Genomic DNA, 23,022 nt, shown 5'->3' with positions numbered 1-23,022 from the left:
GCCCTCCTCCCTCAGGAGACAGAGGCATTAATAAAATATGAATAGAAAATGGGAATGGTTCCTGATATCCGCCTCCCAGCGGCGGGAATGGTACTACCACCTGGCCGCCCACTGCGTGTGCCGCGAGTTTTTGAAATTTCTGTCGGACGTCAGAAAATACAGCTATATATATATCTGCCAGGTAAGTATGAACAAACTTAATTGTATAATAACAATAACATTTTCAGTTTCTGCTCCAAAAGTGATGGATTGCCTCTTCTTTTTGCACTACCAGGCAGGACACCTATTTGGTTGTTTGGCAGACATAGTTTTTTTGTTTTAATTTTCGGTACTTAAAAACTCTCAAACTCACAAACGAACACCGACCTAATGTTTCTTGATTCAAAACGAGCGCAAGTGAGGTCGAACTCATTGCCGCTGTACCTACGCCAGCCTCTCGCTCTCGGGCCAACATATCGTACAGCGTAGTACGCTGCTGCCAGCGCTCGCTGTGCGCGAAATTTAAAATACGCATTTTCAAATTTTTTTTTTTTTTTTTTTTTTTAGTATTAATTGCTAACCCCATCGTAACATCGGATTATCGTAAAACGAATTATCGTAACTCGAGCACTACCTGTACTTATGGCATTGTTACAACACACCACCTCAGCGTTTGCATTCACTGAAATCCGTTTCGATTAAATGCAAATGCTCAAGCGTATTATTTTGCGCTCGATGGTTCGAGCCGAACGCATTCTTTCTTGGAATGAATTACCTGGCAACTCAGGATGACGAGTGAGCGAGAGCTAGCGTGTATGCTGCCTGCCGCAGCCAGCTGGCTCTCCGAGATAGCATGGTCAGATTATGTCTCTCCTCTACAATGATTGACTACCGAACCGAATCTCTGCCCGGCAATCACAGACTTAGGTCTCTGGTTGGCTGGAATTCTCGCATACGTGAATGACCATCTCTACTGCATCGCCTTGGACATTGCGAGAGTTTTCATCTTTCTGTTTACCGCACGGTAACAGAAGTCTGTAGCCTAGTCTCCTGCATCGCACCTGCCGCTGCAATAATGCAGAATGATTTCTTCAGACATCTGAGTTTGTCTTCTAAATATATCTTGTATTCGTAGGTGTGCAATTGTTCATTGTTCACCCCGGAATTGTATATGTATAACGAAGATCTCGCCTGTTCCCCGCCCTGCCAGCTCTACTTCCAAGTATATAGATGTCCTCCCTGGATAACTTGGGAAGAAGAAGATGATGATTCAGCCCATGAGAAGCGGTTCTTCAGGCAGTACATCCCTGTGTTTTCATTACTGAAAAGCGCTCCACTTTCATTGCAACTCCGACTTCTCACCGAACAACAATGAAGTAGCGGTTTAGCGTTTTCAGTCCTTTGCAAATCACAGGGATTAAACTGTCTTCGCATGTTGGTGTCATCGGCGGGACTTTTTTAAGTTCAGAATCGTGAGAGTTACTTCTCTCGATTCGGCTGTGAAGACGTAGGTCTGCATTCACCTACCACTTTCGTCTTCAACAGCACATAGTGTTGTTTCTCCTTAGCTGAGATTCAACTACTATGAGAACTTCTGTCTCGCCATCAGTGACCTCAGTCTCTAGAAGGCAATTGACTTTAGCCTGTTGGGCACATGCCTTGAGAGAATCATCATCTCGCCTTCCGGCATCGGTGCAACAGATAGACGATTTGTATGGTCTCTCGGCATAACCCTTCAAAAGGCGAGGGTCACGTGACTACGCCTCGGATGCTTGGACAGCTCGCCTCACACAACCGAACGCAGTCAGTCGGCAGCTGTCGAAGTGTCAAGACCGTCACGAGCTACGCTGTGGATTTTGTTCGGTTGCTCCAGATCAATCATTACTTCGTCCTACTAGCTTGTTCCGGTACCCATAACCATTGACACCCACCATGGAGTGTTGGTGCCCTATCCACCGCGGAGACGAAGAGACTTCGCCACAGTGGGGTATGAGACCGCGAGAGACTTCGCTGCAGTGGGATACGAGACCGCGAGACACTTCGTTGCAGATGGATAGACCAGTATGGGTACTGGACGTCACTCCGAAGAATATGTCGGACAGGAAGATGGATAGGTCATCGTGACCATATCCTTCTTTCCCTCCGGGACTGCCCACAGGTCCTTGGAACCTCATTTCCCTGGACCAGTGGTGGATGCTTGCAAGATGTGTTTGCTTACCCAGCTCCTTGACATAACAAGTTGCATCTCGTCCATGGTGTGCAGTTGTAGAGGTAAGAAGGATGCGAGAGTGACTGGCTCTCCCCCTTCCATGCCTCGTCTCTCCATTCCTCTCCTTTGGGTTGAGAATAGGACTTGGACTCACACTGGCTGGTCGGACGATTGATGCGGTAAGCCTATACATAAGCATCCTTTTTATGTTTCTTATGAGAAATCATAGAAGTCAATCCCACTCCTTCCTCTAGCAAGGGGAGGAAGGAGACTGACAATGATGCAAACCCTTCCCAGAACTTTGTATTAATGTTTCCGACGCCAATATTCTTCACAGCCCTTTTTCGGATGAGTCGCTATCCCTCACTCATTTCGAAAGGCCCAGAAGTCTGACTCTTGATCACGCAGCTCCTATACTCTTATAAAGTTGTCAGAGGCAGCAGGGCACTCCGCGCTCTTTACGAAAGGTTTGTTTGTTCCGACACGGCATACAAACCTTCGGTCCTTTTACAATAGGAAGGTACTAGCGGCAGCTGGATAGGTCGTAAGCTTTCGAACAAGGGGTTCGGTAGTTAACTGCTTGTCCGACAGGCGCGCGCGCGCGACTGGTAGGTAAACAAATCACTTTTGCTTTCGGCCTGCTGGCGTGTGGACGTGTATCATCGCTCTCTGCCCGCTTCATCGTCGTTGCTTTCGCATGGTTGTGTTTTTCTTTTTCTATTTATCTAGTGAAACTGAATTGTAAGTACAATCATTTCATATTTATTTCATTGAATTCAAGTGTGAATTAAAGGATCTTGGTTTCACCACGCCTCCGATTACCCGAGTGCCGGGACTGAAGGGCGTAAGTGCGGGAATTCATTTTCCAAGAATGATCCTCGTATTGTGTATGCTCGGTGCCGAGGCGGGAGCGCTCGCTCCGAGCGTATATTTGGGTTGGAAATGTGTAGATGAAAATCGTAAGTAAGTGCTCTTTTCATTTTATATTTTTTTGACCTGTATGCCCGTTGCCGAGCGAATGCGCTCGGCACGGAACTTATTCTGTATGGAAGTGGAATTGGATCAGTTTCCGAGCTTAACCGGAAATTGATCCTTTCCCTTTTTATTTGAATGAAGTGAAATCGCAAGTGCAGTTCTTTTTCATTTTCATTTTTTTTTTTTTTTTTATGAGATTGCATTGTTTACTGGGATCAATGTTTCCGCTATTTCCCGGGAATTGATCCTTCCCCTTTTTATTTGTATGAAGTGAATCGCAAGCTCAGTATTCTTTTTCATTTTTATATATTTTTTGATTGCATCAATTCATTATGGATCAAGGTTTCCATAAACCTTGATCAATAAAGGTAAGGAATGGATCCTTTTACCTTGCGCTCGTACCGATGGGCGCAAATGCGCTCGATCCAAGCCCTTATTCATTGTGAAGTGAATCGTAATGCAAGATGCATTTTCATTTTATTCCTTATTATTGATTGCATCAATATTTATTGTTCAAGTTCCGCTCAGTCAGGGAATTGATCCTTATGCCCTTGCATTCCGGCCGATGGCACGATTGCTCTCGGGCTCTTATATTGTTGTTGGGTACATGGGTGCTGTGCGGGGGTGGGGAACGACGAAGACGCTCAGCTCCCACAGATGGCCCTTCCCCTTGGGGGGGGGGAGGTTATCGGCGTTCTTCTCCTCGCCCGATGCCGTCGAGCGCGGGGAGGGCGCTCGGTGCCCGATGTACAAATTGTATTCGGGGTCTTCCACTCGTTCGGAGAGGGCTCACCCCCCCAGCGCGAGGGGACTTCCCCCCCACTAATCGCTACTACTGTTTTTTCCGCAGGTGCTACTGCCACGAGGGTGGACCTTGGTGAGGTAATGGGCGTCCTTCCATTTGCAGGCGTGCTAGTGTCCAGGGGCTGCGGTTCTATGTCTGGGCCTACTGCGGTCAACCCATGGAGTGGTGACCACGCAACCAGGTGACGACGTCCCTCCTCACCTGGTGTACTCGCCTCACGTGGTAACAGTCTTGCCTACAGCCGCGCTGTGAAGTGCCGTTCGCCGTACCGAGAGGGGGGCGTGCCGCCGCCGCTCGTGGTTGCCGCGCTGCAGCGACCACACTTCCGCTGCCCTAGAGCTCGCCCCTGGACCTGCCGCCGGTACCAGGATGTTGCTGGCTGCTGCTCCACTTCCTGTGTTTCCGGTGCTGCCTGCCGTAACCTGCCGATTTCTGGGCTGACTGTCCATGCAGTTGCTGCGCTGGCTGTCCCTGCCGTTGCTGCGCTGGCTGTCCCTGCCGTTGCTGCGCTGGCTGTCCCTACCGATGCTGTGCTGGCTGTGCCTGCTGTTCCTGAGATGCCCATACCTGCTGATGTCGTCCCTGTTCGTGGTGGTACTACCCCAGACTTTGGTCTGTCTGTACAGGTGCGTCCGGGCCCTGTGGCTTCGGCTACAGCAGCCCCGGCTCCGCCCTGGCGATAGCAGATCTTGCGTCTGTCCTGAGGAAGCTGACGAAGAAGAGGAGGAAGGTGTCGTCGTCGTCGTCTTCATCTTCTTCATCGTCGTCGGCTGCCGCCTCTTCCCCTCGACTTCTAAGGCTGCACAGCCGAGGAAGAAGAAGGTGCCTCCTCCTCCTAAGAAGTCTCCCTCGGGAGCTTCTCGGGACCCGTCTCACCTCGGTGGGACGGGAGGGTTCCTTCCGCTGGTCCTCCTGCTCATTCGGGAGCGGGGCCCGTCTCTTCTTCCGCAAGGAAGAAGACTACGGGGACCAGAGGGGTACCGGCTAACACCGGTACTTCCTCGCCTGGTGTCAGTGGTTCTGCCACTGCATCAGGGTCCGTCTCGGCCTCTCGTTCGCGGGAGATACCGAGTGTACGGTCGCCTACCAGCGACCGTGCAGCCAGGAACCAGACCTTTGAGTCCGCTCAGCGTCAGGTTCACGGCACGGGGCGGATGACTGGTGACAGCCGCTCACGTGACTCTCACCAGACCCAGCTCTCACTCTCGCGGCGAACAGCTGGCTACCCGGGGACGTGACGGTCCACGACCGGCCACGGGCTGTAGGCTGGGAATAGGTCCTCCCGTTTGCCGGTGCCAGCCACGGCTGGAACCAGCGACGTGACGTGCCGTGAGGACAAGCACCGGTCTCACTGTGACAGTGGAGCCTGCAGGTCACCTGACCGTCGCTCTCACAGAGAGCGATCGGGTACGGCAACCAGCATCAGCTCTTCTGACACTCGAGATCGGGGCCGCGTGTGCTCAGTCCAGCCGTTCTCCACAGCGAGACGGTTCGACCAGGCCTGCAGCTCGATCGCCAACGCGGGTTGACGATCGCCTGCAGCCCTCCAAGCCTGCTGGTTCTGCCAGCGAGCGAGGAGGGAGCGTCAGGTCTGCCTCTCCCGTATCTTCAACCTCCTCGGGTTACACCGGGAGGAGCGAGGTATTGAGGAGTGATCGTGAGGGGTGCGCCCCTCATGATCCCACCACGACGCCCTACGTGCCAGGCACGGTTCTTGGACCGGCCAGGACGTATGCGCAAGTGGATGGGGAAGACCGAGAGGGCTGTCGCTGTTCCCCCTTCTTAGGAGGAAGGTTCTCGGAATATGCTCTTGTTCGAAGGGCTTAACGGTCCCACTCTGCAAGATGCTGTGACTTCCGAGATCTAGAGGAACTTTGCCGAGGTTATGGCGCTGATTCGTCAGCACAACGACCTCGGGGAAGGATCGCCGCTCCCACCAGCAGAGCCACGTCTCGGCTCGAGTCGTTTTGGGGCCCGAGAGGGAACCCAAATCGACGGTGGGTCTGCCGCGATCGGAGCTTGCCGACTGGGTTGAACCAGGTAGTCTCTCGTCTCGGACAAGAAGGCTCTCTCAGTTCTGGCCGGTCGAACAAGCTACTTCACTTCCTCTACTGCGACAGAGGCGTTTCTACGTGTCTTCGGACACCGTATTTGAATACCCCTTCGGTCCTCCTGAGGTTTCGACCTCGACGAGGACTGGAATGAGTCGGAGGACGGTATCGGCTCTCTCCTGTCAGGTGTCGATCAGCCCCACCCAGACGACGTTCACAGTGGCGGCAGACCCTTACCTACAGTATGAGTTCGTAACCCTCCTCGGGGGGTGGAAAACGTTTTCCTCCTGACGATACGTTTTCCCAGGCTCTGAGAGGCCATCGCCGTAAGGCGATGTCTGCTCCTTTTCTTCTCCAACTGCTAGTTCCGCTGGGAAGGCGAGCCAGTATCCAATTCCTCCCCCATTCCTCTCTCCTTAGGCTACGAGGGAAAGGGGAGGGATCCTACAGAGATTTCTCTGTAAGATCCCACGTTAGGGGCTGCGCTACCGGGGGGACCTTCGGGTCCTACCTGACGTAAGCCCCGGTTGTTGAGGAGGGATCCTGCCCCTTTCTCGATTCCTACGGGAATCGAGAGGACCACCAGCCGTATCGTTTGACGAATTCGGTGGGGGGGGGGGTTTCGCAGAGTGCTTAGAATTCTACGGAATTTCTAGCGCACTCAGTGTTCGAGTTTTTTACGATCTCCAAACACTTAGGCGAGACCACGGTCCAAAGTGAGCGAGAATCCCCCGATAATTGTTACACGATAATCGGGAACCTCGCTTATGCTCGAATTCCTGTAATTTCTAGCATTTGGAAGAAGACTGCTGCTGGAAGAAGAGTATCTCACAGTAGGCGTTTAACCTGGAATAGAGAAGAACGGACGGAACTTCCAGTTTGGCTTGAACTATCGTCTTCGGTTATTCTGTTCACCATTGAAGCTTTCCTTTGGGAAAGACTTCTCCTTCACTCTCTTGACTAGAGAACAAAGGTGGTCGATCTCCAATCCTTATTCTCATTCCTCGAGGGGAAAAGAATTAGGATGGAGGTCGTGGTACAGAACCTACAAATATACTACGTATATTACCCTCGCGACTGATTCTTTTAACAGTTTGAATTGTCCGGGGGGTAGGCGCATACCGTAGTTAACTCTACGGTTTGTGACCGAGACGAATTGTATCTTAATTGAACTGCAACTCGGGGTTGCCTGCAACCTCCCAGCAGTTATCAGTTTCGATTTTAGATACTTGGTATTGTCATGACAACACCAAATCAGCTTTTGTATTTACCGAAATCCGTTTCGGTTAAATATAATTGCTCGAGCGTATTCTTATGCTCGATGGTTCTAGCCGAACGCATTCCTTCGTGGAATAATGGATTACCTGGCAACTCAGGATGACGAGTCACCGAGAGCTACTGCGTATTGAACGCCTGATAGCGGCTCAGTATCAGCTAGGTCTCGGAGATGCACGGTCGGTTACGTCTCTCTCTCCCCTGTTTGATTGACTACCGAACCGTATCTCTGCCCAACAATCATGGACTTAGGTCTCTGATTAACGGGGATTCTCGCAAAATAATGAAGGACCATCTACTGCTGTGACGCTCGATTTCATCGCCTTCGACATTGCGAGAATTTTCAACAGAGATATCTCTTGACTCTTTCATCTTTCTGTTTACCGCACGGTAACAGAAGTCTGTACTAGTCAACCGCTTCATCGCACCGCGATAATGCGAATGATTTTTGCAGACATCTGAGTTTGTCTTCAAAATATCTCGTATTCGCAGGTGTGCAATTATTCATTGCTCGCCCGAATTAACAGATATGTCAGAAGACATCGCCTACTCTCCGACCTGACAGCTCTACTTCCAAATGTTCAGCCCATGAGAAGCAGTTCTTCAGGCAGTATTTCCCTGTCTTCATTACTGAAAAGCGCTCCGCTTTTATTGCAACTACGATCCTCACCAGACAGCAATGAATAGCGGTTAGCGTTCTCAGTCTTTGTAGCACAGGTTCAGAATCTTGAGAATCCTTCTCTCGGTTCAGCTGTGAAGACGTAGGTTGCATTTTCTGTACACCTTCGTCTTCAACGACACATATGTTTGTTTCTCCTTAGCCGAGAATCAACTATACTATGAGTTATCTTGCCATCAAGGACCTCGGTCTCTAGGAAGGCAAGTGACTTTCGCTGTTGGGCACATGCCTAAGAGAGTCATCACCTTGCCTTCTGGCATCGGTGACGAACAAATTATTTGTTTAGTCTCTTGGCATAACCCGGTTTTAAGGCGAAGGTCACGTGACTTGGCTCGGGTGCTTGGACAACTTCTTGCCTCCTAACCGAACGCAGTCAGTCGGGCAGCTGTCAGGAGGCTCCCCCAAGTCTTTTGATTACGAACTTCTCTGTGGAACTTAGTTCGGCTTGTTTCCATAACAATCTTTTCTTCGTCCTAACGGCTTGTCACAGTACCCATACCATCGACACCCAACATTGAGTGTCGGTGTCCTATCCACTACCGAGAAGAACAACTTCGCTGCAGACGGATAGACCAGTATGGGTACAGGACCATCACCGAAGTTGAGAAGAGGGATAGGTCATACGACCATTCCCTTCTTTTCCTCTGAGGTAATTGCATGACTTTTACTGCGAAGTCAAGCATCCAGGGGATGGGGATTCGTGACGCTCGATTTCGTACCGAATTCGTAGCGAAGACTCTGAACCCTTCGGTTCCTGACGATCGGTTAGAGTCCTTCACAATCCCCTCCCTAATGGATTCTTACCGCCCCTTCGATGCGAAGGAGATGCTGCTTTGTCCTGTGAAAGCGCGACCGCGCTTTCTGAAGAAACTCGACATCCCAGGCTGAGTGTTGAAGATTCTTCGTCAGCACCAAAGATGACCTAGAAGTACACTCCCTCGAGTTACACAAGAACTTCTCCGTGGCGCAGGTACTGAAGGCAGGGGTCTGGTACAACCAGACCACCGGCACCTCCTTCTACCTTTTGGATATTGCCCACAGGTCCTTGGATCGTTTCCTTAGGACCCGTGGTGGCTGCTCAACACGTTGTCTAGCTAACCCAGACCCTAGCAGGCTGAACAGCATCGAGTCCTGGTGTGACTGTAAGAATAGATAAGTGAATGAGAGAGTGACTGGCTTCTCTTCCTATCTTTTTCTCTCCCCCTCTACCTGTGGGTAGAGGGATACGGTCATCACCTTGCTGGATAAGGACGAGATGCCGGTGAGCTACTCGACAGAGCCCCATCCTATCCCTTTCACTAGGGATGGGAGCGAATATCCACCACTTCCTCCTACAAGGGGGGGGAAGTGGATGCCAACAAGAGAAACAAACCTAACTTTATGTTGCCTCTTGCAAATAGGAACTTGTTCTTGTTTGCTGGTACGAAGAGATACGCTGCCTCTCTCTTAGTACTTGGTCCAGAGGTCTGACCATTGATCCTGCGGTGCAACACCCGATCAATCGGACAGAGGCTTGGATCCCTCCCTCGCTCTTACGACCAGGGAGGCATTCCAAGGTTGGGCGGAACACCAGTCTGTTCACAAAAGACTCAGATTCCTCCCACCAAGAAGTGAGTCTTCCTATTGTAAAAGGACCGAAGGGGTTTGTATGCCGTGTCGGAACAAATGACAATTTGTCCAAATTGCATTTTTCCTAACTATACAAACCTGAGGTCCTTTTACACATAGCCCCAACCTCATGCCACCCCTCACTCTGCAGTTTTTGCTTGGGCGGCCAAAAAACAAAAGTGATTTGTTTACCTACCAGTCGCGCAGCGCGCGCCTGTCGGACAAGCAGTTAACTACCGAACCCTTGTTCGAAAGCTTACGACCTATCCAGCTGCCGCTAGTACCTTCCTATTGTAAAAGGACCTCAGGTTTGTATAGTTAGGAAAAATGCAATTTAGGACAAATTGTCATATTACGTATCAGAACAAATAACAATTTGTCAAAAATTGTATTTTTCCTAACTATACAAACCTGAGGTCCTTTAACAAATATGCCCACTTCATGCCACCCCTCAATCTGAACCTGGGCCGTAAAGGCAAAGTGGACTGTTTTACATCCGGGCAGCTAGCCTGCCCCACGTAGTTACTGCCTAACCACCTTGTTCAAGATTCAACGGCCGTAATTCCAGCTATGCTGCAAGTTACATTCCTATTGTAAAGGACCTCAGGTTTGTATACTTAGGAAAAATACAATTTCGAGAAATTGTTATTTTTCATCAATTTCATTAGAAAATGCACTTTGTTCCGATACGTAATACAAACCCTCGGTCCTTTAACAATAGGAAGGTAACTAGCGGCAGCTGGGACGGTCGTAAGCTTCGAACAAGGGGAGAACGGTAGTTAACTGCTTGTCCCGATCGTGCGCGGCTGCCCGCGCGCCCGAGAGGTGAAGAATCACTTTTGCTTTCGGCCGCAGGTGTGAAGGACGTGTTCGTCATCGCTCTCTGCCGTTTCATCGTCGTATGCTTTGTTTATATTGTTTCTACTAATGGTTTGTTTTGATCTTGAAAAATGAAACTGTAAGTACACTGTTTTCATTTTCATTACTTAATATGAATCAACATGGAGCTATCGCCGTAGAGGCGGCGATTTCCGCTCTTTTCATGAAATTGAATTGAATTATGTCTCGGTGCCGAGGGCGGGCGCACTCGCGCCGAGTCATGTATTTTGGGCGAAAGTGTGTAATTGAAAGATGTAAGTACTCTTTTTCATTATATTTTGCCCTGTGCGTTCGTTGCGAGAGCTTGATTGCGCTCGGCACGAGCCTCTTATTTTGTATGAATAGAATGCAATGAAAGTGGATTCGCAATGCAGTTTTCTTTTCATTTTCTTTCATTTATTAATTGCATCAAATTTAATTTTGGATCAATTTCCGCTCTTACCCGGGAATTAATCCTTACGATTTATTGCTGTGAAAGTGAAATCGCAAGTGCAGTATTGTTCATTTTCATATATAATTATGATAGCATCATATTATTATGGATCAAGTTTCCGCTCTTACCCGGGAATTGATCTTTCCCCCTTTAAGTTCTATGAAGTGAATCGCAAGTGCAGTATTCTGTTTCATTTTCATATTACTTTTCACTGCTGTGCGGGGGTAGGAAGCGAAGGTCCGCCAGGAAGTCGTCGGAAAGCTCTCCCGCGACTCCCTTGGTATCCGATTCTTCGTCTTCTTTCCTGCCCCCCCAACCGCTCAGCTTCCTCGTATTTTGTATTTGGGGTCCTTTCCTTCCGTTCAGGGTGGGGCATGTCTCCCCCCCGTGCGTGAGGGAACCCCTCTTACTAATCTGTCTGTGCTACCGCAGGTGCTACATCCGTGGGAGACGACCTTGGACAGGTATGGGCCACTGCGGCTGCAGGGCGTGCTAGCATCCACGATCTGCTGCAGCGTCCCCCTAGCGAGGTCTGGGGCGGTGACCTTGGAGCGGTCTCCACTACAAACCTTCACGGCCGCTTATGCTGCTGCCCCCCGACTGGTCTACACTCCCCATGCTGTGTCCCGGTGACGCCGTCTGCCGCTTCTAGGGCCGGTCGCCGCCGTACCGAGGAGGGGTATGCCGCCGCTGCCTGTGTTTTCTTCGTGTTGCCGCCGCCCCAGACTTCCGCTGTTCAGCAGCTCGCCCCTGGACCGGCCGCCAGTACCAGGTTCCCGCTGGCTGCCGATGATTCTACGAGGCGATGGCTGGGCCTGCCGTACCTGTCGCTGATGTGGTTCCCGCTACTGGCTTGGCTGTCCCTTCTGTGTTTACCGGTTCTGTTGCCGGCCTGCGCTGTTCCTGCCGCTCCTGAGCTGTTGCTGTTCCTGTCGCTCTGGTTCCTGCGCCTGTCCATTGCTGGTCCTGCCCATGGTGTGGTCCCCAGTCCCACGGTCCTTCCGGACAGGTTGCATGTCGGGCCGTGTGCTTCGGCAATAGGCCCGACTCCGGCCTGGATGGAGGACCTGACGACTGTCCTGCGCTGAGCTGACGAAGAAGAGGAAGGTGTCATCTTCGTCTTCGTCTGCTGCTGCCTCTTCCCCTTCGACTTCTAAGGCCCATAAGCCGAAGAAGAAGAAGGCTGCCTCTTCCCCCTAGAAGTCTCCTTCTGGGAACTTCTAAGGGCCCCGTCCCACCTCGGTGGACGGGGGTCCTTCTGCTGGTCCTCCTGCTCCTTCGGGAGCGGGGCCCGTCTCCCCTTCCGTAAGGAAGAGATAGACGGGGACCAGAGGTACCGGTTAGCTCTGGTACTTCCTCGCCTGGTGCTAGCGGCGAATGCCGCTACGCCAGGTTTCCGGCTCGGTCTCTCGTTCGCGGGAGATCCCGAGTGTACGCTCTCCCTCGGAGACCGTGCAGCCAAAGTTTCGGCGCCAGAGTTCGCTCGGCGCCAAGACCACGGCACGGAGCAGAAGGCTGGCGAGAACCGCCTCAGGGGTGGACTCTCGCCAGGCCAGCGGCCGCTTTCGCAGCGACCAGCTGTACCGGGTTTTCCCCCTAAGAAGACTCCATCGGGAACTTCGAAGGCTCGTCACACTCCGGTGTGACGGGGGGGTTCTTCTGCTGGTCCTCCTGTTCCTTCTGGGAAACGGGGCCCCCATCTCCCCTTCTGAGAAGAAGAAGAAGACGGGGACCAAGGGTGTGCTGGCTACCGCTGGTACACCCTCGCCTGGTCTTGGCAGCTCTGCTGCTAAGCCAGGTACCGGCTCGGTTTCTCGTCCGCGAGAAGTTCCGAGTGTACGGTCTCCTTTGGGTGACCGTGCAGCCAAAGTTAAGACGCCTGAGTTCGCTCAGCGTCATGACCGAGGCACGGAGCAGAAGACTGTCGAGAGCCGCTCAGGTGACTCTCGCCAGGCCAGCGGCCGCTCTCGCAGCGACCAGCCGGTACCTCTCGGGTGGACGTGACGGTCTCTGACCGGCCACGGTTGAGGCTGGTAAGAGGTCCCCCAGGTCCCCTCGACTGACGGTACCAGCCTCGGCTGGTACAGCGGTTTGACGTGCCGCGAGGACTGCTCACCGGTCTCACCGCGAAAGTGAGCTCTGCAGGTCACCTGACCGCCGCTCCCACAGGGACCGGGCGGATACGATGACCAGCAGGCAGCTCGTCTGACGCACGGGACCGGGGTCGACGTGCTCAGTCGAGCCGCTCGCCACAGGTGAGCGGCACGGCCAGGCCTGCAGATCGATCCCCACCGCGGGTTGGTGATTGGCTGCAGCCCCCCACGTACGCTGGTCCTGCCAGCGAGCGGGGGGGGGTGGAGCGTCAGGTCTGTCTCTCCACTACCTTCAACTTCCTCGGGCTACACCGGGAAGAGCGAGGTAGCTAGGAGTGATCGTGAGAGGTGCACCGTCACGATCCCGTCACGACTCCGCACGTGCCACGTATGGTCTTAGGACCAACCAGGACGTACGCGCAAGTGATTGGAGGCGACTGTCAGGGGGGGGGGGGGGAGGGGGTAGCGTAAGTTCTCTCTCTCGATACCTTCAACTTCCTCGGCATACGCCAGGAAGAGCGAGGTATATAGGAGTGGTCGTGAGAGATGCGCCGCTCACGATCCCGTCACGACGCCGCACGTGCCAGGTGTGGGTCTTAGGACCAGCCAGGACGTACGCACAAGTGATTGGAGGCAACCGTCAGGGATCTGTGCTGGTCCTTCTTCTGAAGGAGGAGGGTCTTGGGAGCTGCTCTTGTTGGAGGGACTGGATGGTCCTACTCCTCAAGACGCTGTAACTTCCGAGATTCAGAGTAACTTTGCCCAGGTTATTGCACTGATTTCGTCAGCACAACGACCTGGGGGAAGGATCGCCGCTCCCACCAGCAGAGCCCATGTCTCTGCTCTAGTCGTTTTTGGGGGGGGGGGCGGGGCCCGAGAGGGAACCCAAACTGACGGTGGGTTTGCCGCGATCGGAGCTTGCTGATTCTGTCTTGAACCAGAGTCTCTCGTCTCCGGACAGAAGGCTCTCTCATTTCTGGCCGTCGATCAAGCTACTTCCACCTCCTCTACTGCGACAGCGGCGTTTCTACGTGTCTTCGGACACCGTATTTAAATACTCCTTCGGTCCTCCTGAGAGGTTTCGACCTCGACGAGGACTGGAAATGAGTCGGGGAGGACGGTATCGGCTCTCTCCTGTCAGGTGTCGATCAGCCCCACCCAGACGACGTTCACAGTGGCGGCAAGACCCTTCCCTACAGTGAGAGTTCGTAACCCTCCTCGGGAAAACGTTTTCTCCTGACGATACGTTTTCCCAGACTCTGAGAGGCCATCGCCGCAAGGCGATGGCTGCTCCTACTCTTCTCCAACTGCTAGTTCCACTGGGGAAGGCGAGCGAGTATCCAATTCCTCCCCCATTCCCTCTCTCCTTACGGCTACGAGGGAAAGTGGGGGAGGGATCCTACAGAGATTTCTCTGTAGGATTCCACGTTGGGGACTGCGCTACCTGGGGGGGACCTTCGGGTCCTACCTGACGTAAGCCCGGTCGTTGAGGAGGGATCCTGCCCCATTCTCGATTTCTACGGGAATCGAGAGGACCACCAGCCGATATCGTTTGACGAATTCGGTGGGGGTTTCGCAGACTGCTTAGAATTCTACGGAATTTCTAGCGCATTCAGAGTGTTAGAGTTTCTTACGATCTCCAAAACACTTAGGCGAGACCACGGTCCAAAGTGAGTGAGACGAGAATCCCCGATATGTTACACGATAATCGGGAACCTCGCCTATGCTCGAATTCCTGAATTCTAGCATTAGGAAGAAGACTGCTGCTGAAAGAAGACTATCTCACAATAGGCGACCAACCTGGAATAGAGAAGAACGGACGGGAATATCCAGTTTGGCTTGAACTATCGTCTTAGTATTCTGTTCACCATTGAAGCTTTCCTTGAGGAAGACTTTTTCACTCTCCTTTGATAGAGACCGAAGGTGGGTCGATCTCCATCCTTATTTTGTTTTCTTGAAGGAAAGAATTTAGGATGGAGATCGTTGTTCAGAATCCTACAAATATACTACGTATATTAACCTCGCGACATGATTCTGCTAAGCAGTTGAATGGTCCGAGGGGTAGGTGCATATCCTGTTATTCTACGGATTGCGACTTAGACGAAAAGTATTCTAATTGAACTGCAACTCGGGTTGCCTGCAACCTCCCAGGAGTTTCCAGTTTCAATTTTATATACTTATGGTGTTTGTCACAACAACACCATTTAAGCTTTTATATTTACCGAAATTGTTTCGTTTCGCATAAATATAATTGCTCGAGGCATATCTTTTTTATGCTCGGTGGTTCAGCCGAACGCATTCCTTCGTGGAAAGGATTACTTGGCAACTCAGGATGACGAGTCAGCGACAGCTACTGCGTATTGAATTGCCCGAGGCATTTCAGTACCAGCTGCCGCTTTGAGATGGACTGTTGGTTATGTCTTTCTCACCTGCTTTGATTGAATACCAACCGTATCTCTGCCCAACAATCACGGACTTAAGTCTCTGATTAACGGGGATTCTCGCATACATGAATGACACTCTACTGCTGTGACGCTAGTATTCATCGTCTTCGGTATTGCGAGAATTTTAAACAGAGATATCTATTCGACTCTCATCTTTCTGTTTACCGCACGGTAACAGAATTCTGTAATAGTCTCTTGCTGCATCGTATCTCGATAATGCGAATGATTTTTGCGGAATCTGAGTTTGTCCTCAAAATATCTTGTATTCGGAGGTGTGGCAATTGTTCATTGTTCACCCCGGATTAGCAGATGTATTGAAAGACATCGCCTACTCCCACACCTGCCAGCTCTACTTCCAAAACGTTCAGCCTATGAGAAGCAGTTCTTCAGGCGGCTCTCCCCTGTGTTTCATTACTGAAGAACGCCCGCTTTCACTGCACACCGGACAGCAATGAAATGGCGGTTAGCGTTTTCAGTCATTTGTAAGCACAGGTTTAGAATCTTGAGCATTCCAGATTCCTTCTCTCGATTCAGCTGGAAGACGTAGGTTGCATTCATTAGCCTACCTTCGTCTTCAACGTCACATAGTGTTGTTTCTCCTTAAGCTGAGATTCAACGTCTATGAGATTTTCTTGCATCAGAGACCTCGGTCTTTTGAAGGCAATTGACTTTCGCCTTTTGAGCTTATGCATTAAGAGAATCATCGCCGCGCCGTCCGGCATCGGTGACTAACAAATATTTATTTGTTTGGTCTCTCAGCATAACTCTTTAAAGGGCGAAGGTCACGTGACTTACCCGGATGCTTGGACAACTTGCCTCTACTGATTCCGAACCAGTCAGTCGGCAGCTGTCAGAGCGCCCGAGTCAGTTACGAACTATGCTGTGGACTTAGTTCGGTTGTTCCAGAGCAATCATTACTTCGTCTTAATAGCTTGTCAGTATGAGTACTGTACATAACCAAAGTCGAGAAGAGGGATAGGTCATACGACTATCCCCTTCTTTTCGTCTTAGGTAACTGCATGACTTCTCTTGAGAAGTCAAGCACAAAGGGATGGGATTTGTACGCTCGATTTCGTACCGATCTTCGTAGCGAAGACTCAGAACCCTTCGGTAACTGACGATTGGTTCGAGTCCTTCACAATACCCTCCCTAATGGACTTCACCGCCTCCGATACGAAGGCTATGCTGCTTTGTCCTGTGAAGGCGCGACGGAGCTGTCTGAAGAAACTCGACACCCAGGATGAGTGTGGACGCCTCTTCATCATTCTCTCGCGTTCCGCAAGAACTTCTCCGTGGCACAGGTAATGAAGGCAGGCGCCTGGTCCAACCGGACCGCATGCACCTCCTTCTACCTTCGGGATATTACCCACAGTTCCTTGGATCTTTTTCCTTAGGAACCGTGGTGGTTGCTCAACACGTTGTGTAGTTAACCCAGACCCTCGCAGGCTGAACAGCATCGAGTCCTGGTGTGACCGTAAGAATGAATGAGGAATGAGAGTGTGACTGGCTCCTCTTCCCATCTTTTTCTTCCCTCTACCTCTGGGTAGAGGGACACGGTCGTCACCCTGCTGGGTAAGGACGAGATGCAGGTGAGCTACTCAATAGAGCACCATCCTATCCTTTCAGTAGGATAGGAGTAAATATACCACTTCCTCCAACAAGGGGAGGAAGTGGATGCCAATTTGAGACAAACCCATCATTTTATGATTGTCTCTTGCAAACAGGAACAAGTTCTTGCTTGCTGGTACGAAGAGATACGCTTGCCTCTCTCTTAGTACTTGGCCCAGAGGTCTGACCATTGATCCTGCGGTGCACACCCCGATCAATCGGACAGAGGTTTGGATCCTCCCTTGCTCTTACGACCAGGGAGGCACTCCAGGGTTGGACGAACACCAGTCTGTTCACCAAAAAGACTCAGATTCCTCCCACCCCCCCCCCCAAGAAGTGATCTTCCTATTGTTAAAAGGACCGAGGGTTTGTATTACGAATCGAACAAATGGAAAATGTTTGTCGAAAATTGCATTTTTCCTAACTATACAAACCTGAGGTCCTTTACATATAGTCCCACTCATGCCACCCCTCACTCTGCAACTTTTTTGCATGGGCCTAAAGCAAAAGTGATTCTTTCACCTCTCGGGCGCGCCGGGCGCGCGCACGATCGGACAAGCAGTTAACTACCGTTCTCGCCCTTGTTCGAAGCTTACGACCGTCCCAGCTGCCGCTAGTTACCTTCCTATTGTTAAAGGACCTCAGGTTTGATAGTTAGGAAAAATGCAATTTTCGACAAATTGTCATTTTTGTGATAAAAAATATTAAAAACAATTATAAAAATTTTTAGTATTTTTTTTAGTTTAACTAACAAACTAAGTTTTAAGCATTTCTATAGGGGTTCAACTATTCACAAATACCGGGCAACACTGTAATCCATTGATTAATAAGTGTATATTTGTTTATAAGCCTTTATATGTGTTTAAGATTGACATAATTCTGCTTATTAGAGGGCCAAAGTATATAACCCTTATACATACATAGTACGCTAGTATATTGTGTATCTGTGCACTGTTAAGCAGCAATTATTGCTCTTGAGTTGTTGTACTACTTCTTTAAACTTTAAGCTCCAGAAACACATCTCTGATGTTCTGATAAATATAAAATACATTATAAATTATCTGGACTCAAAGCCTCATTCTGTACTGAGAGAGCATCTACAGGCAGTCTCTGGGTTGCAATGGAGATCCAATCCTGAGATGGAAACTTAAGTCAGATTTTAACTTTAAAAATATATATAAAAAAAAAAAAGTTATGAAAGTCTTACCTTTAGTTCTGTGGTTGGCTTTCACACTGGAAGGATGGGCGACAAATACTTATTTACATGAGGGAGCCCAGAAACTAGTACCCAACCTAACGTCCCCTTAACTTCGGGACTGCCTTAATTTCGGATTGCCTTAAGTTGGAGACAAAGATTTTTATGAATATTTTGTAAAAGTGGTGATTAATTGGATTGACTTACGTCGAGAATGTTGTCCTCGGGGTATTCAGGCTAAGTTTTGTAATTTGAGCAAGAAAGGTTAACATGTTTACGTGATAATTTTACTTATTATAACCTACTTAAGATGTACTCTAACGTAATACAGTCGTTTAAATGGAAATACGTACATATTTTGAACATTTCAATAGTAGTACATAACTTGTATATCTTCAGAGTGAGAGCGATAAACGTGAAAGAGCTCGAGGAAGCATTCAGTTAGCTGGGGCTGTCATATCCCCAAGTGATGAAGATTCCTATACATTCACTGTCTCACCTGCAGCAGGTGAATCTTATAAATTACGGGCAACTGATACTAGGGATAGACAGATGTGGCTTAACCGGTTACGAGTTGTGGCAGAAATGAAACACAGAAGCAATTGCTCAGTAAGTTACTTGTTCATATTTCAGTTTTTACTTTGTTTTTTTATTGTTATAATTGAAACATCAGCAGTTTAAACTAATTATATGTATAGAGATGTTTTGTGATATGAAAAAGATTGACATTAAGTATTCCTTTTGATACAGTATGACAGTGTGGAAACGTCTCTACAGATCACCACAAATTTGTTATTTTTCTCTAGAACCACCCACCACTTGCCCCAACCTGAGAGCATCGCACTCAAGGAGGGTCTACTGGAAGTTCACAACAATTAAGCTCAGCCCCTCCAATGGGACTGGCTGTCCTTGACGCCTTTACGCAGGTTGCAGAAGTATTAGAAGAGTCTCGTAGGCAGCATTCAGTCCTAGCCTCTGCGATTGAAGACATGCCATCATTTGGTATTACACAAGTCCTGATAGTTTTCTGTCCATGTTTCATTCTTATTAGATATAATAACCCAACCTGTAATGTTATTCATTAATCTGTCTTATTGTATTTTATGATGTGTATTGTACTTTAAAACTATTGGACACTTTTATTTATTGTTTCAAATATTAGAATTTGTTTCATTTTTAATGGCAGGAGGGAAAATATTAAATACCTAAGTTTGCTACCATTCAATTCCTTACACTTATCATCGAACTTTATGCCTCTGAAAACATAGAGACATTGTAGAAATGTAGTAACTTACTCTTAACTTTTGTATCGGAAGATGTTGAGAGACTGTTGTAACATACAGGTTTAGCATATACCTATGAAGACATACAGAAACATTCATTTTAGCATCATAACATTGATATATGCCTGTGAAATTATGCTAGAGTATTATTTTCAGAACATGGAATCTATTTTGAAGAAATCCTTTTGTAACACTGCTACAGTGGAACAACTTTTTTGATTGAATTTATTTTCTTTGTTTAATTTATAAAGGTTTTGTTTTAATAGTTCAGTACTGTATATTTATATACAGTGGACCCCCCGTATTCGCGTTCTCCAGATTCGCGGACTCACACATTCGCGGATTTCTCTGGGGAACGTTTCCCTGTATTATTCGCGGAAAATTCGCGCATTCGCGGTATTTTCTATGATAAATATCCACAAATTCCTGTTTGTTCCGATACGTAATACAAACCCTCGGTCCTTTGTTAACAATAGGAAGGTAACTAGCAGCAGCTGGGGACGGTCGTAAGCTTCGAACAAGGGGGATTAACGGTAGTTTAAACCTGGGCCCCCCCTTGTCCGATTCGTGCCGCGCTCCCGGCGCGCCTGAGAGGTGTGAAGAATCACTTTTTGCTTTCGGGCCGCGGGTTTGGTGACGGACGTGTTCGTCATCGCTCTCTGCCCGCTTCATCGTCGTATGCTTTGTTTATATTGTGTTTTCTACTAATGGTTTGTTTGACTTGAAAATGAAACTGTAAGTACACTGTTTTCATTTTCATTACTTAATTATGAACCAACATGGAGCTATCGCCGTAGATGCGGCGATTTCCTCTCTTTATGAATTGAACCCTTGAATTATGTCTCGGTGCCGACGCTCGCGCCGAGTCATGTATTTGGGCGAAAGTGTGTAATTGAAAAATGTAAGTACTTTTTTTCATTATTTTTTTTGCCCTGTGCGTTCGTTACCGAGAGCGTGATTGCGCTCGGCACGAGCCTTTTATTTTGTATGATAAAATGCAATGAAAGTGGATTCGCAATGCAGTATTCTTTTCATTTTCATTTATTTATTTGCATAATGTAATTTGGATCAATTTCGCTCTTACCGGGAATTGATCCTTACGATTATTTTCTGTGAAAGTGAAATCGCAAGTGCAGTATTCTGTTTCATTTTCATATATATTTTATGATAGCATCATATTATTTGGATCAAGTTTCCGTTCTTACCCGGGAATTGATCTTTTCCCCTTTAAGTTCTATGAAGTGAATCGCAAGGGCAGTATTCTGTTTCATTTTCATATTACTTTTCATTGCTGTGCTGGGGTAGGGAGGGGAAGCGAAGGTCTGCCAGGAAGTCGTCGGAAAGCTCTCCCGCGACTCCCTTGGTATCCGATTCTTCGTCTTCCTTCCTGCCCCCCGCTCAGCTTCTTCGTTGTATTTTGTATTTGGGGTCTTCCTTGCGTTCGGGGTGGGGCATGTCTCCCCCCCCGTGCGTGAGGGAACCCCTCTTACTAATCTGTCTGTGCTACCGCAAGTGCTACATCCGTGGGAGACGACCTTGGACAGGTATGGGCCACTGCGGCTGCAGGGCGTGCCTAGCATCCACGATCTGCTGCAGCGTCTAGCGAGTCTGGGGCGGTGACCTTGGAGTGGGTCTCCACTACAAACCTTCAACGGCCGCTTATGCTGCTTCCCCCCCGCTGGTCTACACTCCCCAGGCTGTGTCGGTGACGCCGTCTGCCGCTTCTAGGGCCGGTCGCCGCCGTACCGAGGAGGGGTATGCCGCCGCCGCCTGTGTTTTCTTCTTGTGTTGCCTGCCCCAGACTTCCGCTGTTCCCAGCAGCTCGCCCCTGGACCGGCCGCCAGTACCAGGTTCCCGCTGGCTGCCGATGATTCTACGAGGCGATGGCTGGGCCTGCCGTACCTGTCGCTGATGTGGTTCCCGCTACTGGCTTGGCTGTCCCTTCTGTGTTTACCGCTGCCGCTGTTCCTGCCGCTCCTGAGCTGGTTGCTGTTCCTGTCGCTCCTGGTTCCTGCGCCTGTCCATGCTGGTCCTGCCCATGGCGTGTCTTCCCACAGTCCCAGGTCCTTCCGGACAGGTGCAGTCGGGCCGTGTTGCTTCGGCAATAGGCCCGACTCCGGCCTGGATGGAGGACCTGACGACTGTCCTGCGTGAGCTGACGAAGAGGAAGGTGTCATCTTCGTCTTCGTCTGCTGCTGCCTCTTCCCCTTCGACTTCTAAGGCCCATAAGCCGAAGAAGAAGAAGGCTGCCTCTCCCCCCTAAGAAGTCTCCTTCGGGAACTTCTAAGGGCCCATCCCACCTCGGTGGGACGGGGGGTCCTTCTGCTGGTCCTCCTGCTCCTCGGGAGCGGGCCCCGTCTTCCCCTTCCGTAAGGAAGGAAGGATAGACGGGGACCAGAGGAGGTATCGGTTAGCTCTGGTACTTCCTCGCCTGGTGCTAGCGGCGATGCCGCTACGCCAGGTTCCGGCTCGGTCTCTCGTTCGCGGGAGATCCCGAGTGTACGCTCTCCCTCGGGAGACCGTGCAGCCAAGTTTTCGGCGCCAGAGTTCGCTCGGCGCCAAGACCACGGCACGGAGCAGAAGGGCTGCGAGAACCGCTCAGGTGACTCTCGCCAGGCCAGCGGCCGCTCTCGCAGCGACCACTGTAACCGGGGTTTTCCCCCCTAAGAAGACTCCTTCGGGAACTTCGAAGGGCTCGTCACACTCCGGTGTGAGGGGGGGGCGGGGGGGTTCTTCTGCTGGTCCTCCTGTTCCTTCGGGAACGGGGCCCGTCTCCCCTTCTGAGAAGAAGAAGACGGGGACCAAGGGTGTGCTGGCTACCGCTGGTACACCCTCGCCTGGTCTTGGCAGCTCTGCTGCTAAGCCAGGTACCGGCTCGGTTTTCTCGTCCGCGAGAAGTTCCGAGTGTACGGTCTCCTTCGGGTGACCGTGCAGCCAAAGTTAAGACACTGAGTTCGCTCAGCGTCATGACCGAGGCACGGAGCAGAAGACTGTCGAGAGCCGCTCAGGTGACTCTCGCCAGGCCAGCGGCCCGCTCTCGCAGCGACCAGCCAGGTACCTCGGGTGGACGTGACGGTCTCTGACCGGCCACGGGTTGAGGCTGGGAAGAGGTCCCCCAGGTCCCCTCGACCGACGGTACCAGCCTCGGCTGGTACCCAGCGGTTGACGTGCCGTGAGGACGCTCACCGGTCTCACAGCGAAAGTGAGCTCTGTAGGTCACCTGACCGCCGCTCCCACAGGGACCGGGCGGATACGATGACCAGCAGCAGCTCGTCTGACGCACGGGAGGGACCGGGGTGGGGTCGACGTGCTCAGTCGAGCCGCTCGCCCACAGGTGAGCGGCCCGGCCAGGCCTGCAGATCGATCCCCACCGCGGGTTGGTGATCGGCTGCAGCCCCCCACGTACGCTGGTCCTGCCAGCGAGCGGGGGGGGGGAGCGTCAGGTCTGTCTCTCCACTACCTTCAACTTCCTCGGGCTACACCGGGAAGAGCGAGGTAGCTAGGAG

At 50.5% G+C, this 23,022-nt stretch overlaps 1 protein-coding gene across 1 annotated transcript in view; it reads left to right on the top strand.

Annotated features, from left to right (window-relative positions):
• The window catches only part of LOC135196702 (oxysterol-binding protein-related protein 11-like), a 41,048-nt gene that overhangs the window by 13,145 nt on the left and 4,881 nt on the right, over nt 1-23,022 (top strand). Inside the window, exons 3-4 of the mRNA XM_064223534.1 lie at nt 18,633-18,842; nt 19,070-19,235. Coding sequence (XP_064079604.1) covers nt 18,633-18,842; nt 19,070-19,235 — 376 coding nt within the window. The remainder of the gene's footprint in view (nt 1-18,632; nt 18,843-19,069; nt 19,236-23,022) is intronic.

This window comes from Macrobrachium nipponense, chromosome 18 (genome assembly GCF_015104395.2).
Source record: "Macrobrachium nipponense isolate FS-2020 chromosome 18, ASM1510439v2, whole genome shotgun sequence".
Classification (NCBI taxonomy): Eukaryota; Metazoa; Arthropoda; class Malacostraca; order Decapoda; family Palaemonidae; genus Macrobrachium; species Macrobrachium nipponense.
The sequence above is the reverse complement of the archived record's forward strand: the minus strand, read 5'-3'. Positions and strand labels throughout refer to the sequence as shown.